Genomic DNA, 17720 nt, shown 5'->3' with positions numbered 1-17720 from the left:
GACTCAGGCCTTTCAAACCTCCATCCCACCTTTCCCCACTGTTTCTCAGGACTTCCTGATATAAATCCTTAGCTTCCCCAGCATAGACACTTCACAGCCCTTGGGCACACAGCAGCTGGTATGACCTCAGAGCTTTTGCTTTCTTTCTTTCTAGCTTGAAAGCATTGTCTTCCTGCTTTTTGAAGACCTACCCATCCTTCTTACTCAAGTTCAGTGTTTGCTTCCTGTGTTCTCAGCTCTCACTTGTTTTTTTCTATGAATTTCTACCCAACACTTTTCATCAGTATCCTCTTGTTACTTAACAGAGTAAGATAACACATGCAAATGTACTTGTGAAATCATTTTACAACAAACTGTGAGGTACTGTACAAATGAATGGGATGATTGCCAATTAGCACTTCATTGTTTCCAAAGTTAATACTATATCCTCAATTAGAATGTAAGCCTTTTGAAGATAGAGACTTTATCTAATTCATATCTTGCATTTCCCATAACTCTTAACCTATCATTGGATAATTATTGTTTAATAAATATTTAATTAAAGCAGTGGAAAAGATGTGATGATCACAAGAGGAAGGAATAAAAGAAGTGTCAGGAATGAGGGCGGGGCTGGGGAAGAAGCTCATTCATTCACTCAGCAAATATTGATTGGCCATCTGCTTTGTGACAGACCCTCTTCTAGACTGTAAGATTATAGCAGTGAACAAAAAAACCCAAAGTCCCTGCAAGAGAGTTTACATTGTAGTGGGAGGAGACCAACAAAAACTAAGATAATTAGTAAGATACAGGGTGTGTCAGCAGGTGACAAGTGTGAAGGAAACAGAAAATCAGGATGGGGAGTAGGGTGTATGTGCAGTAGGGGGACGATTGCTAGTTTAGGGGAGGAGGCCAGGGAAGGCTTCTCTGAGTTTGTGACAATTAAGGACCCCAATGAAGAAATGAACTGTAAAGACATCTGGGAGTAGAGCATTTCAAACAGAGGGAACATTCATTCATTCAATATGGAGCACCTGTTATGTGCCAGGCAGTGTTCTAGGCCCTGGGATACTGTGATAAACAAGACAAAACCTCTGATCTCTGGGAGCAGATCCCACTGAAGTGCAAATAAGGAAGGTGATTATAGTCTAATCTCTCTCCTGCCCCAAATTACTGACCACCTACCATATGTCAGACATTAGCCTTGAAGGACACATAGATGAATAAGCATTCGACATCCTGGAAAAGATTACAGTCTAGTGGAGGATAAACATGTTGACTCTGGCTTTTTCCGCTGCTTAGAATTTCTGCTAAAGGGCCAAGTTGACAACAGGAACTAAATACCCATGCTTTCATTTTAGCAGAACTCTCTAAAATGTTCTGCTAAGATGGATTTATCTATCTCTGCTACTGTAGTCATCACTACTACGCATGCTCATCCCCAGCCCTTCACCTGCCTCTGTAAGACTAGAGATACCTGAGGGAAAATGGGCACTGGTAGGAAGTCCCAGGGAGATTATAGGCTCAAATTTTAAAATACACCCAGAATCAATAATTTCTTACTACTTTTACTGCTACCCCTGGTCGAAGCCACCATCGTCTCTCACATTACCTTCTAGCAGATCTCCCTGATTCTACCCTTGCAGAATCATTCATTCCCAACACTGCAGCCAGACTGATCCTTTCAAAACATAAGGAAGATCAGTCACTCTTCTACTCAAAAGACTGCAGGGACTTTACATTTTACTCAGGGTAAAAAGGCAAAGTACTTATGATGGCCTTCAAGACCCTGTGTGATGCTCCCCCACTATTACTCAGTCCTCTTTTCCTACTGTGTGCCCACTTGCCCACGCTTTCCTGGCCCACTGGCCTCCTTGCCAAGCACATCCCTGCCACAAGGCCTTTGCTCTAATATTCCCTTTGCCCACAATGCTCTTTCCCCAAGAGAGTCACTTGGCTCCCTCCCTCTGCTCCTCCAGGCCTACCTCTAATCTCCCTTCATAGGGAGGCTGTCCTGACCTCTCTCCCCTGCAGGTACTCTTGGTCCCCTTTTCTTGCAGTGTTATTTTCTACCACCGATCACCTTCTAAGATACTAGATATTTCACTTTTAAAAACTGTCTATGGCCTGTCTTCCTTTGATCAAAAGTGAGCTCCAGGATGGCAGGGATCCTTGCAAACACATAAAACATCACCCGGAACACTCAACAGGTATCTGTTGAATAAACACTATCAGTGTTTACTGGGACTGTTTGTTTATTTGTCTGTGTCCCTAACTAGAGTGCACCTTCTGAAGCCACTCACTGAGTTGCTCATCCTTGTGTTCCCAGAGTCCAGAGCAGGATGAAGTGCATGATAGCCCCTTCATAACTACGGAATGAACGAAGGAATTTCTCTACTCTAGCTTCACTTAGAGTAGGATCCACGGCCATTCTATGTATTTTCCATAATGCCTTGCTCCTAACTAGCTCTCAGTAAAGACTTATGGAATGAACAAGTCCTCAATTTGAGAAATAAGGAGGACACTGCAGTTCCAAGAGATAATAGGGTGTCTTACTTCCAAGTGTTGTGGTGTGTGGTAAGCTGCACCTGACAGTGATGACTTGAACAAACCTTGAGAATGACCCTGTATGGCAGACACACCTGAATATGCAGTTGACAGTCTCAAGCTAGGGAATTGGGGTGGCCAACCTGGAGATCCATTCCTTACCTGTGAAGAATATCTGAGCCCCCTCTGGCCCATCTCTTGGAACTCAGGCCATAATGGGAATCAAGGCCCTTTGTTTTGGGTTAAATGAAGGTTGCCAGATAGAGGTTGTTGTGGTTGGGTGGGGGAGTGTTAAATAAAAATGTGATATAAACAGCAGGTTTTTTGCAAGTGGTTGCAGTTCTTCTGTCCAGTCTGCTGCCACTGAGCCATATGGGTCTCCTGTCCAGCCTGCTACCACTGGACTTTCCCTGATAGGTAAGTCCCCAGAGAAACTCTACGTCATGCTCGCTGGCTCTGGGTCTCTTCTTTGGCCTCTAGAACCTGGTGCCATCCCTGTTGAAGTTAATAGGGGTTCAGCACAACACATGGCTAACAGGTGTTCCAGAGATGGCACTCAAACACAAGTTGTCTATCTTGATATTTTGAATTCCTACATAAGATTTCCAAAAATTCTTATGTTATTTGCTTAAAATTCTTTTTTAAGCTGGGTTTTTTAAAAAGTAGATTATACCCCAAATGCAAATTTTTACATTTGCATTTGGGGTATAATCTACTTAAAAAAAAACCCAGCTTAAACAGGAAACATTTTCTTTGAAATATGGACATTCTGTAAAGGTTATAATACAATACGAGCAGAGCCACACTGGAGCTTGGCTTGCCCTGCCTCAGTTGCTGTGCGTGCTCTGCTGACTGCAGACAGCCTGTACTTGGCCCAGCAGCACCAGGAATCTGCTGGGCTGAGGGCTAGATGAGATTATCAATGCACATCCGTGAAAGGGCCTTTTTCTAAAACAAATTTTTAAAAGGGTAGATTATGATGGATGAACCCAGCATCAGGGTAATGTTATCAGAGATACTTTCTACTTCTGTCCTTTGTCAAAAGGTCAGATTATAATCAGGTTAGAACTAAACACAATGCTTTATTAATGTTTCACGAGTAAGTCAGTCTAATAAGCCTAGCTTCGTGTGGATAAATTAAACCAACTCTTGACGTATAAACTTCATGACCTTAGAATGCATTGAAATGTCTACTAAATGTGTCTGCATTACTTTTCCAGATTTTCTAGTGAGAGTAAATTTTGTATTTCACAGCTCTTCAGTGAAACACAATTCTTGGCACTGTATTTACAAAACAAACAACTCTAACCAATTACATACATGTTATTGTCCATAACTTAAACAACAAAGTACTGCTTCATTTTTAAAAAAATTAAAAAATGAAATTAGGTTGTAGACATGTAAAGTCTGCTACAAATGCATCAAATACCTGCTGTTCAATTGCTGGCATGCAGTAATAAAGCTGGGCATTTAATCATCAATGATATCACTTTTTATAATATTTTGTCATCTTTGCCTTGAATTTCTTAATGACAGTTTGAAAGAAGAAGGAGGGAATACTCATAGATACAGAATACTAATCCATACAAGGAAATGGAGGTTTTTTTTTTACCACTGTGAATGTCATTTCTTTGGAATATATGACATTTTCATTTTATACTTTAGGCTCATTACAAAGAACTCTTTCAAATAACTGAAGATAATCCTAGTCAAAATTATAAATGTACTAGAGCACTTTTTCTCTAAACCTATTTCATAAGAACTAAATCCTGTATGAATTACCCAGCCAATATAAAGTTAGAAACTTTTAAAGTTACAAAACAACATAAAAAATAAAGCCTATATTCAAGGAATTTATGGAAAATTTAAATACTTGATATTTTATATTAGTGCCTAGACTTTGTATATTACATAAATACTCAACAAATAAACATTCCTTCAGCAAGTATGAACATATGTAGATAACTGGTTAAACTTTTTAGTTTTAACACAGATATCTGACATTATTTCTGCAAGAGATCAGTATGATCATTTCCTAGTAGTAGGATGAGAAAACCGACCAGGCATTGGAGCAACAGAAACTATGAAAAAGGTGCTATGAAGGAAAACTTCAGGTTGAAGCAGCACAGGAGACACTGAGAGAGGAGCAGCTGCAGAGTCACGCAGCCACATTTCACGAGATGTCTTTGCATAGCATTGATGCTTAAGACAGTTCTCAGAGGCAGCAGTGTGGGCTTGTCCTTTAGCTCTAATTCTGAAGCAACTAAGAATGGCTGCTATAGGTGTTACGGATACAGCTTTTTGTTGATACACAAGGTAGCTTTCCCTTTCCATTCTGTAGGCTTCCTTCAAGGAAAACCCAGAAGCACAACACAGAAACAATAAGCACTTTTCAAGTGAGGCAGTCCTACACGTGATCCATTTCACCCGGCACTGCTTCCAGGTGATGCAGAGAACAAAGACTGGGGCAGCTTAATTATCCTGAATATGCAGACTTTTGTACAAAGCCTTTTGCTCCATGGAATAAAGGTTCAGTTCACAAGTCTTACCAGATTCATTAATTCCTATGATGAAATAACAGGAATTTGGTTTAGAACATAGGGAAACCGCAGTGCCTTGCTTCTTTCATTCCTTCATGCACACAAGTTGGAACTTACTACTTACAATTAAAATGGACTATTCATTTCTGAGAATGTTTTATATTTCCAGAGATGCACAATATGTATCTTTCATATATTAGTTGTAAAACTTAATTCTTTTGAATCTGCGAGAGTAAATATTTGAGGAACAGTGGCTTCACTGAATTACATATGAATCCTTACAGTTCCTAGTGCATTGCACACAGCTGGCTGGATTAATATGTATTTACAGGGATGCTACACAGTGAGGCTTATTTTGAAGAAGCACACTTTGAATAAAGTCTGCTTATCAGCACTTTAGATGTTAAAAAGACAAGTTATAACAGGTAAGAAGTATATATAAACAGAAGTCAGTTCTTAAACTGGTCATGTTAGTATCAGGAGTAAATTATTTGTTATATTTCATTTATGTGCAATATAAGTACTCTGAGCAATTATAAATTTTAAAAATTGTTACTCAGAATTTGTATTCATGTGTTTTATTCTCTCTTACAGTAAGAGGGAAAACCTACTTCAGAGTTTAAATTGTCTTTATAGTATTATACCATTTTTTCAGGCTATTCCTTTCAATGAATAATCTGTTAATTCTCTAAAACCCAAATGACATGAAACCATCTGTTTTTTTAAAGAGACTTTTTAAAAGAAAACCTGTGTATTGATCACATGTATACTGAGATAGACCAGAGTGTCACTGATGAAAACTGAATTTTAAGTCTGGGTCACAATTAGGTGTTTGGAGGCCATCCAAGCACAGATACAGACAGTTTGCAAATAACAAACAGGATATTCCCAAGTTTCTTTATAATTTGGTGATTGGAATATATATTGCAGTCGAAAGAGTATTATTCTACTATGGTTTTGTTTGCAAGTCAATCTATAAATTAAATTTAATTCAAAATACAGGTGGAATTTTACAGACTTTAAGACGGAACTAGGGGACACTACATTCAGAGTTCCAACTTGTGACACAAAGCATGGTTAGTTAGAAAAGCACTTGGGTTCAGACTTTCCATGAACCACTTTGCCTTCCTAGGCCTCAGTCTCCTCATTCAAATAAAGGTATATTCCAGCTCTAAAATCCCATGACTACAAAGCTTAGAATGTAAATGAATATCATTTCTTCCATTTGTAGAATTGAAGGAGGACACATTTCCTCTCATACCAGATGGGCAGAGGGAGCTGGTACTTCCTCAGCTGTAAGTTGAGGGTTTCGTGGCCGTGAAAGGAAGCCTTATGGGTGAGGGTGGAGGGTAAAAGACATAGAAACAGGGACCATAGACAGTCAGGTCCTAAAAGCTGCTGGGGCTGGACCAGGTTGAATTCTCATCTCTTCCCATCTTCTGCTCACCCTGTGGAGCTGGCTTCGGATTTTCTTCTCTTCTCCTTTCTCCTCTCCTCCACAGCTCCTCTTACCACCACCACTTACCTATCCTGGAGACTGTGAATAAGAACACTGACACCTTGATAAGGTGGTGGTATTTGGCATGTAAATTTACCTCAATGGGGCCGAGCACGGTGGCTCAGGCCTGTAATCCCAGCACTTTTGGAGGCTGAGGCAGGCGGATCACCTGAGGTCAGGAGTTCAAGACCAGGCTGGCCAACATGGTGAGGCCCTGTCTCTATTAAAAACACAAAAAATTAGCTGGGCGTGGTGGTGCACGCCTATAATCCCAGCTACTCAGAAGGCTGAGGCAGGAGAATCACTTGAACCCAGGAGGCGGAGGTTGCAGTGAGCTGAGATCGTGCCACTGCACTCCAGCCAGGGCAACAGAGTGAGACTCTGTCTCAAAAAAATATATATATATATTTTTACCTCAATGAGTTTCAGGTTAATACCTCCTCAGCTAATTTTTTTTTTTTTGAGACAGGGTCTTATTCTGTCACCTAGGCTGGAGTACAATGGTGTGATGTTGGCTCACTCTCCACCTGGGCTCAAGTGATTCTCTCACTCAGCCTCCTGAGTAACTGGGACTATGTACCACCATGCCTTGTTAATTTTTTTTGTTTGTTTTTTGTATTTTTTAGTAGAGATGGGGTTTCACCATGTTGCCCAGGGTGGTCCTTGAACTCCTGGTCTCAAGCGATCGATCTGCCTTGGACTCTGAAAGTGATTTTTTAAGGATTAAAACAATGATGCACCTGAAGTTCTAGCACAGTATCTGGCACAGAATACAAACTCAAATGGCATATGCTACAAGCACTATCATTGCCATTATGATATCCTGGTCAAGCTTCATATCAGGATGACTCAGGACTATCACTAGGGTATGGGGTAAGGTGGCTAAGATTAAGGTATCCATTCTGATTTGCAGCAGTTGTCAGCAGTTAAGTCTTGGAATGAGGAAAGAGGAGAAAGAAATGCAAGCAGCTACACTAGGGGAGAAGAGTGCCTTAGGCCAGCCAGATAGCTGTTTGAAGAAGTGTTAACCTGGTGCTGCCTGTAGTTACATTAATTTACTAAGGACGATTTTGTCACTTCATCTTTTGATACACAACTTCCAAATCAGCAGTGGCCAGTGAAACTTGAGGTAGAGGCTAAAGTCACTCCCTATCAGAGCTACAAAATTCACATTTCCTCTAGGGCCTCACTGAGCACTTGACTGATTCTTAAGCCTTATAATAAGGGCTTGATACAATGAATTATCTGGTTTTGTAGTCTAGAAGAGATTGTAAACAACCAATTTTCATCGGTATGGCTGAGGGCTATTAAAGGGAATTGTGCTGATAGCTGAGAACCTGAAGAAGAAAGTAGAAAATAATAGATATGGAATTATATCACTTCATGGAATAACAATGGGTACTCAGGATGATAAACTCGACTTTTTTAAGTAAAAAATTAAGTATCATCCTTTGTATAAAAGGGCAGGGAACAAAGTAGTAATAAATTTTAGAAAGATAACCATAATGCAAGGAACCAAAACTACTCAACAACAAGGAAACAAATAATCCTATTAAAAATGGGCAAAGGATTTAAATAAACATTTCTCAAAAGAAGACATACAAATGGCCAATGGACATATGAGAAAATGTTCAACATCTCTAATCATCAGAAAAATGCAAGTTAAAGCCACAGTGAGATATCACCTTATACCTGTTAGATTGGCTATTATAAAAAAGATGAAAGATAAGTGTTGGCAAAGATGTGGAGAAAAGGGGAACAACTACACTGTTAGTAGTGGCATAAATTAGTAAAGCCATTTTGGAAAACAATTTGGAGATTCCTCAAAAAACTAAAAATAAGCCTGGGTTGGTGGCTGTAATAGGCCTGTAATCCCAGAATTTTGGGAGGCTGAGGTGGGAGGATTACTTGAGCCCAAGAGTTCAAGACTCTTCCATCTCTATAACAAATTTAAAAATTAGCTGGGTGTGGTGGCATGCACCTGTGGTCCCAGCTACTTGGGAGGCTGAGGTGGGAGGATCACTTGAGCCCAGGAGTTCAAGGCTGCAGTGGTCACCGATTGCGCCACTGCACTTCAGTCTGGGCAAGAGTGAGACCCTGTCTCAAAACAAACAAACAAACAAACAAAAACAACTAAAAATAGAATTACCATATAATCCAGCCATCCCACTAGGTATTTACCCAAAGGAACTGAAATCAATATGCTAAAGGGTTATTTGCATTCCCATGTTCCCTGCAGCATTATTCATAATAGCCAGGATATGGAAGCAACCTAAGTGTCTACCAACGAATGAATGTATTTTAAAAATACGGTATATATAAACAATGAAATAATATTCAGCTTTAAAAAACAACAGGAAATTCTGTCATTTGTGGCAACATGGATGAACCTGGAGGATATTATGTTAAATAAAATAGGCCAGGCACAGACACAAATAATATATGATCTCACTTACGTATGGAATCTAAAAAAGTCAAACTCATAGAAGTAGAGAGTAGAATGGTAGTTACCAGAGGCTGATGGGAGATATCGATAAGGAAAGGGGAAACGTTGGTCAATGGGTGCAGTTACAGTTAGGAGGAATAAACTCTGGTATTCTATTGCACAGCAAAGTGACTGCAGTTAATTTTATATATATATATATATACACACACACACACACACACACACACATATATATATATAAAAGAGAGGATTTTAACTGTTCTTACCACAAAGCAATGATAAATATTTGAGGTGATGGATATGCTAACTATTCTGACTTGTATACATATATCAAAACATCACAGTATGCCCCATAAATATAAACAGTCATTAATTGTCAATTAAAAATAAAATAAAACTTAAAAGATAACCATAATGCTTCAAAAAAGTTCTCACTTAGGAAAATCTAGAAACTTCATTCATCTGGAAAGTTTATTTAGTTGGATTGCATTACCACCCAACACACTAGTTGAATGTAGCATTTTCTGCACATATAGGTAGGTCTTGCTTGTTTAGCTTATACGAACACTAATTATTTAATGGTTTCTCATCAATAATAATTATTAGCTTTTCCTACATTCAAAAAATTTGGGGTATAATACTGTCTAGGGGATTTGTCTTTAAAAGCAAGACTGACTTTTCTATTTCATTTAGGCACATCAGTAATAAAATTATTAATTCTGGGGGCATACAAACCTCTTTGACTATGAAAAACACAAATTCTGTGTCTATAATGAATCACTAAATGTTTTATTAAAATAAATCTAAAAATGTTTTAGCATTCAATAAATACACGAAGAGATACTCAGTATCATTAGTCACTAGGGAATATATATTAAAATTGTAGGCCGGGCGCGGTGGCTCACGCCTGTAATCCCAGCACTTTGGGAGGCCGAGGCGGGCAGATCACGAGGTCAGGAGATCGAGACCACTCTGGCTGACACGGTGAAACCCTGTCTCTACTAAAAATACAAAAAATTAGCTGGGCGTGGTGGCGGGCGCCTGTAGTCCCAGCTACTCAGGAGGCTGTGGCAGGAGAATGGCGTGAACCCGGGAGGCGGAGCTTGCAGTGAGCCGAGATAGCGCCACTGCACTCCAGCCTGTGCGACAGAGTGAGACTCCGTCTCAAAAAAAAAAAAAAAAAATTTAATGAGATATTACCTCACATTCACTAGAATGGCTGTAATTAAAAAAAAACATGTAATAACAAGTGGGAGTGAGGATATGGAGGAACTGGAACTGTCATACATTCCTGGGGAATGCAAAGTCATTTTGAGAAACAGCTGGGCAGTTTCTTAAAAAGTTAAACATAAATTTACCACATGACCCAGCAATTCTACTCCTAGGTCTACACCCCAAATAAAAAAAAATGTATGTTCACATAGAAACTTGTATATGACTGTTCATAGCAGCATTACTCAAAATTGCCAAAAAGTAGAAACAAATCAAATGTTCATCAGCTGATGAATGGGCGAACAAAATGCGATATTCCACACAATGTGGTACTATTATGTAAAAAGTTGGGCAAAATACCAATACATGCTACAACATGGGTGAATCTCAAAAACTACTCAAAGAAGTAAAACTCAAAGACCACATATTGTATAATTCCTTTTATAAGAAATAACACAGAAAAGGCAAACCTTTGGAGATAAAAAGTTGATTAGCAGTTGCCTTGGGCTGGAGGTGGGCAGGGGATCTTTCTGGGGTGGTGAAAATATTCTAAGATTAGACTGTGGTGATGGTCATATAACTGTTAAAATTTACTAAACATCATTAAATTGTACACTGAAAACAAGTGAATTTTATGATATATAACTTATATTTTAATAAAGCCGTTAAAAATGTTTAGCATCATCTAAGCGACAACAAGAAAGTGATTTTGTGACATGTATCAGTGCTTGGTTCTTTTTTACGGCTAACTAGTACTTCGTAATATGGAGTTACTATAGTTTATTTTAGTTTGTTTATCCATTTACCAGGTGAGAAATATTTGGGTAGTTTCCAGCTTTTGATGAAAGCAAATAAAGCCATTATAAACACTGATGTACTTGTATGAATATAAGTTTTCATTTTTGGGGGGCTAAAACCAAGGAGCAGGGTTGCTGGGTTATATGGTTGGTGTGTGTTTATAAGAAACTACCAAACTGTTTTGTACCAGCAGGATATGTGAATTTCAGCTATTGTGCATCTCTACCAGGGCTTGGAACATCAGAGGTTTTTTTTTCCCCCTTTTAATTTTTAAAGTCATTCTAATGTGTAATGGTAGCTTACTGTGGTTTCAATTTGATTAATTTTAATTTGTGGACTAATTTTTGATATGAGGCATCTTTTCATGTGTTTATTTGCCATCTATATATTTTCTTTGCTGAAGAATTCTTTTGCCCCTCCTTTAAAAAAATTAATTATCTAAATATTGTTTTATTTTTACTGATTTTTGAGTGCTCTTTATATATTTTAGATCCTAGTCCTTTATTAGATGTGTTTTGAAATATTTTTTCTCAGCCTGTGGCTTGTCTTTTAATTTTCTTGCAGTAGTGTTGAAACAAGCTAAGTTTTAATAAAGTCCAGTGTATTAATGTTTTCTTTTATGGGTTGTGCTTTTGTTGTCATACCTAAAACATCTTCGCTAACATAAGGTCACAAAGATTTCCTCCTATATGTTTCTTTTAGATGTTTTATAGTTTTAGGTTTTAAACTTAGGTCCATGATCTATTTTGAGTTAATTTTTTTATATGGTGTGAATAAGGACTGAAACCTTCCCCTTCCTTTTCTTGGATATAGATATCCAACTCTTCTAGCACCAATTTTTCCAGCACCATTTGTTGAATGCCAATTTATCTTTATTTTATTTTATTTTTTTGAGAGAGGGTCTTGCTCTGGTGGAGTGCAGTGGTGCAATCTCGGCTGGAGTGCAGTGGCGCAATCTCGGCTCATTGCAGCTTCGACCTCCTAGGCTCAGACGATCCTCCCACCTCAGCCTCCTGAGTATCTGGAATTACAGACACTGTGCCACCACACCTGGCTAATTTTTGTATTTTTTGTAGGGACAAGGTTTCACCAATTTATCTTTAAAGCCCGTTTTGCCATGTCTATTAATCAGGTAAAGCAATGAACACAGCAGAACAGCTAAGAAGACAGCGTGAGCTATGAGCAGAGAGGACAATAAAAAGGAGGAAAAACTGTGGGGACCAATTTCTATAGCAAACAAATTATTTTTCAGCAGATGAATCTGGAGGCATTTCACCAATCACTCAGTCCACTGTTTCCTACGTCTGCATTGGGAAGCATCAGTGCAGACGTACTCCTAAGAAGAGATATCACGGAGGACCTTTACTTCCACCTATCTTTGTTATGACTTCGGCTCATTTACAGAGCAGGCAGCTTCTCACCAAGACCACTGACTAGCTGTGTTCCTATTTCCAAACAGCATTCTGCGCAGGCTTTCTCTATCTGGAGAAGTATTTATGTGTATTATAATTGAGTACTAGTTAAAATACTTAGTTACTCCTGTTCTCACTGAAATTTGCTATTGGTAACGCAAGATAAGGGAGTTGTTGCAAAAACTGAAAGGAGACATCATACTATCTCTCTAATGGCTTCTTTTCAATACAGAAAAGTCTCTCCTTAAATAACTATAATGAGAAACTGATCTTAGATAACTGCTTCCAAAAATGCTAACACCAAATGCCCTATGCTTTTCACAACACAATTTTGTTAATTTAGGCCTCTACTAGAAACTTAAGACAAGATGGTTTAGATCGTATACATAAGAGCCCATTTCCCCAATTTTTAAAAACATACGTCCTTTCCCTGTATCATAGTAGATCTTCGCTCATCCTAAAACTTTCTTCTCGAACTTTTAGTCTTTTATTAAGAAGGCAAATCCCTTTCCTAAAGTTATCTGTACACTGAATGGGATGGGTACCACTGAAAATAGTACTCTTCTAGCAGGAAATGTGGCCTAGTCCTGGGACTGGGAAACAACAGTGGCCTCCTGCTCATCCAGTCTGCATTACTGCATGTTTAGAAGTCTAAAAAATATCATATACATTTCCTGGTACATTATCAGTAAACATTAGCAAATTAATAAATGAGAAATGTCCAGTGGATAATAAAGATAACTACTCTATTTTTCTTTAATGCATATTTAAGCTTAGTATACTTGCAGTCTTTATCTGTGAATGATCTGCATTAACCATATCCACGAAGTTAAAGGAAATAAATAAGGTCTCGATCGACAATTATAAACCTAAAAGTAGAGAGCCAATAATCTCAAAGAATTTCACAAAGAAGAGATAATATCAGAGGTAGCTGGCATACTGGAAAGAGTATACCTTAGGAGTTAAAACTTTCCTGTACTTGAATCTGTGCTCTGCCATGGATAATTATGAAACATGTCTGGCATTCATATTTCTTATCTGTAAAATAAATGTTAAAAAAAATCAAGTGCCTTGCTTAATGCCTGACAGGTAAGAGGCACTTATTATCAGCACCCATATGAGAATTCTGTTCAACAGCATGATCAACAAAAGCATTGGTCCAACAACTATTGGCTACTTTGCTTGCCTGAGTGAAGGATTCATTCAGTTTGACTAGTTTGGACTTAATAGACTATATGCTAACAGCAATGAGATTACTACACCTCTATAATTCATTAATTCATTCATTCACTCAGAAATATTTACTGAACAACTAGTATGTGCCAAGCAGGGCTCTGAGCTCTGGAGCTACAATGGAATGATGTGACTGAGAGATATTGATATACAATGAGCCTTTAGGGTTGCATTTGTAGCGCTGGTATCCTTACACTGATATTTATAGATAACATTTAAGTATGTGAGAATAATGTGGTGATGAAATACCAATTCTAAAAAGAAACAGAAATTTTCAGAAGTATATGTTACTGAAATATAAGTCATTCACATTAAAAATATAAATTGAAGAAATAAGCTATTGTTCAAGGGAATAGTATGAAATAACTGCATATATCTGAAAGTGCCAATTTAACAGATTGAGAAGTGAGAGAGATTGGCAATAAGACTTATGCAAAACATGAAATTTTCTTTAAAAAAAGGGGGGAGAACACATTGCAGATTATCTAGATGATGCTTTTAAGCATAGGTATATTACATCAGCAACTTTCTAAAATAAAGTACATTAAAAGTAAAATATTTCTTAGAGACAGAACATATAGCTCCAAAATAGAAGAAAATGTGTGACTGACAGTAAAGTCCAAAAGAAAAGTGACAGAAAATCGAGAGGAGGGGAGGAGAACCCCATATTTTATGATTCTGTTTACATGAAATGTCTAGAATAGTCAAATCTATGGAGATATAAAGTAGATTTGTGTTTGCCTTGGGCTAGCTGGGGGGAATGGGGAAATCAGGAAAAATCGGGGAAGATGCTAAAAGGTATGGGGTTCTCTATGAGGTGATAAAAATGCTCTTAAATTGATTGTGGTGATGGTTGCACAACTTTGTGAATGGACTAATATACTTTTTTTTTACTTTAAATGATGAACAATTTGCACAGGATATGAATTATATTTCAATTAAGCTCTTTAAAAAAAGAGGATTAAGGAATATGTGAATTCCCTCACAATGTGTGGACCTTATTTGAATTCTGATTCAAATAAATAAGCTGTAAAAGCAAAATAAAATATATTTATCAGACAGTTGGAAAAACTTGGGAGTGAATGAAACAGAGTTAAAAATACATTTGGCGTCATTGGTTTTATTGATGTAATTCAATAGCACGCTAGAGAGGCTGTTTTGTAAAGTGGTTTATTGTCATGTACTATAACCATGTTGGGATTAAAATCTCCTTAAATATGTGTAAAATGTATTAAAACCCATCAAATTCCCATATGTGAACATTCTATTTATACATTTCTCATTTAAACACCCAGATATCTGTAATATAGCTTAAAATAATGATGTTTTCTTCTGGGAGGCCTAGGTAGGAGGATTTCTTGATCCCCGGAGTTCAAGATCAGTGTGTGCAACATAGTGAGATCCTATCTTACCAAAAAAAATCTTTTTTAAAAATTAACTTGGCATGGTGGCATTTGCCTATAACCCCAGCTACTCAAGAGGCTGAGGTGGGAGGACTGCTTGAGCCCAGGAGTTTGAGGCTTCAGTGAGCTATGATTGCACCACTTCACTCCAGCCTGGGCAACAGAGTGAAACATTGTCTCTAAAACAAAACAAAAAAAGATGTTTTCTATTTCAGAATGTTTATACCATAAGGTACGTTTCACAGCATAAATATCCCACATATAAATATGTTCTAAATAAATTTTTTTCTGTTCTGAAAAACAGAATAAATTTTTTTGTTCTGTTCTGTTCTGTTTTTATAAGTGAAAAAAGTGTTCAGATTTAGTCAGTAGGCAAAACTAAGAAATAGGCATTTATTTTAAGCACTTTAGAATACATTATATTAGTCAACAGATGCTCATCTGATTGCCTTCTCCTAAGGGAGCAAACATAACTGAATTACCATTGCTTTATTAGTCCTCATGAAAGGAAAATCCACTCTACAATAAGGAATGCTGTCAAGACAACAGTAAAATGTTTTCTTTTTCACTTAAAATTTTAAGCTTGTATTTATAGATGTTAAGTGGCAATTGGTAATATTATAGTAAAGAACAGGACAAAACAAAACTACAGAATATGTTAACTCCCTGATGACTGCCCAAGCAAAAGCAAAATCTCTCTTACCATCCTGTTGATCCGCACAAAGTCTTCGGGTTTTTTTGCCCAAGGGGGAAGATCAACATCATTTACCACTACTTCATCTTCTCTGACTCCAAGATTATATCCATTACTGTTGACAAACATCTCTGGTAGGTAGTAGAACTCTGGAATTAGTTCCTATCGGGAATAAAAATGAAGCATATTAAGCCACTTTATAAAAATCAGTTGAATAAAACTATTAACTTATAACTTATTAACTATAAATGGAATAAAATAATTTCTTAAAACCAATATTTTATGAATTAATTCTATTCTATTCTTCATTTAATTTTATTTAAAGATCTGAGAAGATGAAGCATTTCTTGTGAAAAATTCACTTGAAAATTTATGTTTATGATAGATATTTTAAAATGTTACCTATTTTCAATCTTATCCTCCCATAAATTAATGAAGAGAAATGGGTATACAAATTAACAACAGTTCACAATAGCATTAGAAAACAAATATGTAAAGCTATATAAACAAGTCTATGTTGTATAAAATCTTCATCTGAAAATTTATGAATTATCCAAATTAAAAACTAATTGCCAGTATTTGTAATAGATCACATATTTTCTACTTTTCTTTTTAACTATACTGACAATTACAATATGTGACTTTTATAAAGAGATTCATAGTTTTTTTGACTTGATAAAGTAAATTATTTTTATATCAATCACTGAACACAATAAAAGAGATGATACCCAATATGATAAACAGTTTTAAATATTTAATGCATGCCATAGAAATGACAGGTTTTCAATAAACTGGATGCAAAGACAACTTGTGTTACTTGTATGTAAGTGTAGCATAAACAACTGGATTCAAAGAGAACTTGTGTGTGATGTACAGTGTCTAATTTGAGGTTTCTGTTACTTTAGAATAAATCTGATATAGAAATGAACTGATTTTAATACCCTGAAAGTTTTTGTTGTTTTTTAAAAAGTAATTGGGAGAAAATTAAAACAAACTATTGTAGTTTTTATGTGTACCATCCTGATCATCTTTTTTCAAATATCAAGATAGGGTTGTGAGGCTACACATTTATTTGTGTAATATGATCAACATTGATGGCATAGCATCTGAAATTTAAATCTCACTGCAGTCTTTTCTAGGAATGCATAGAAAAAATTAAAACCACCACATACTGAGGTCTTCAAATAAACTGCATCCCTAACTTTCTAGAAAAAGCATATATAAAATCTTTCTCTTCACGAGTTCTCCCACTAAAACTGATATATCTGTTTTAAGTGGGCGTTCATTTTAGTAATGCTCTGTGTGAAACTGACCATTACTCTTATGATGATCACTGTGAGCCATAAGAAAAATATAAATGTTCATTTTCTCCAGCGTTATGGGTGCATCAACGGGTCCATATAAATGATTTTTCTGGATAAATGGAGCTTTGCTTTTTAAGAATCTCAGTTTTCTTCTATTTAAATAGAAATATTTCTAAAATCCTTTACATATTTCTCTGACATTTACTTCTGCATATAGTAAAGGTTTTTAGTACCAGAAACTGTGATATGTACTCAGGAAACAAAAAATGAACAAGACACGGCCTTACTGTCAAGTAATTCACAGTCTGGCCTATGGGGCAGATGTAGAACCAGATGGTTATAATACACAATAGCAGCTGTGGAAGAAGGGAGCAGGGAGGAAAGAGCAGGGGATTCTGGGCAAGTCAGGAGAGACTTCAATGGAGATGGGACATTGGAGTTGGGGAGCATGGCTAAGATGAAAACCAGAAGAGGGGGCCGGGCACCCTCAGGGAATTATATGGAGTGGTGGGAAACTGAGCACAAGAGGAGAATAGGGTATATTGTGGGTAGATCAAGACAAGGGAGGGAGGAGACGGTGGGAGGTATATGAGGCCAGATGGATGAGAAAAGTTTTATGAAGGATACGCTGTTCGGATTTTGTCTTATTGGTTTAGA

General features: G+C 37.2%; 1 protein-coding gene across 9 annotated transcripts in view; it reads right to left on the bottom strand.

Moving 5' to 3' along the window:
- Window positions 1–17720, bottom strand: part of NBEA (neurobeachin) — a 754643-nt gene that overhangs the window by 49810 nt on the left and 687113 nt on the right. For all 9 annotated transcript variants that reach the window (XM_054446222.2, XM_063650755.1, XM_063650757.1 and 6 more), the window contains one exon: window positions 15769–15921. In XM_054446222.2, coding sequence (XP_054302197.1) covers window positions 15769–15921 — 153 coding nt within the window. The remainder of the gene's footprint in view (window positions 1–15768; window positions 15922–17720) is intronic.

Source organism: Pongo pygmaeus, chromosome 14 (genome assembly GCF_028885625.2).
Source record: "Pongo pygmaeus isolate AG05252 chromosome 14, NHGRI_mPonPyg2-v2.0_pri, whole genome shotgun sequence".
Lineage (NCBI taxonomy): Eukaryota > Metazoa > Chordata > Mammalia > Primates > Hominidae > Pongo > Pongo pygmaeus.
This window is presented reverse-complemented; position numbering and strand designations above follow the sequence as displayed.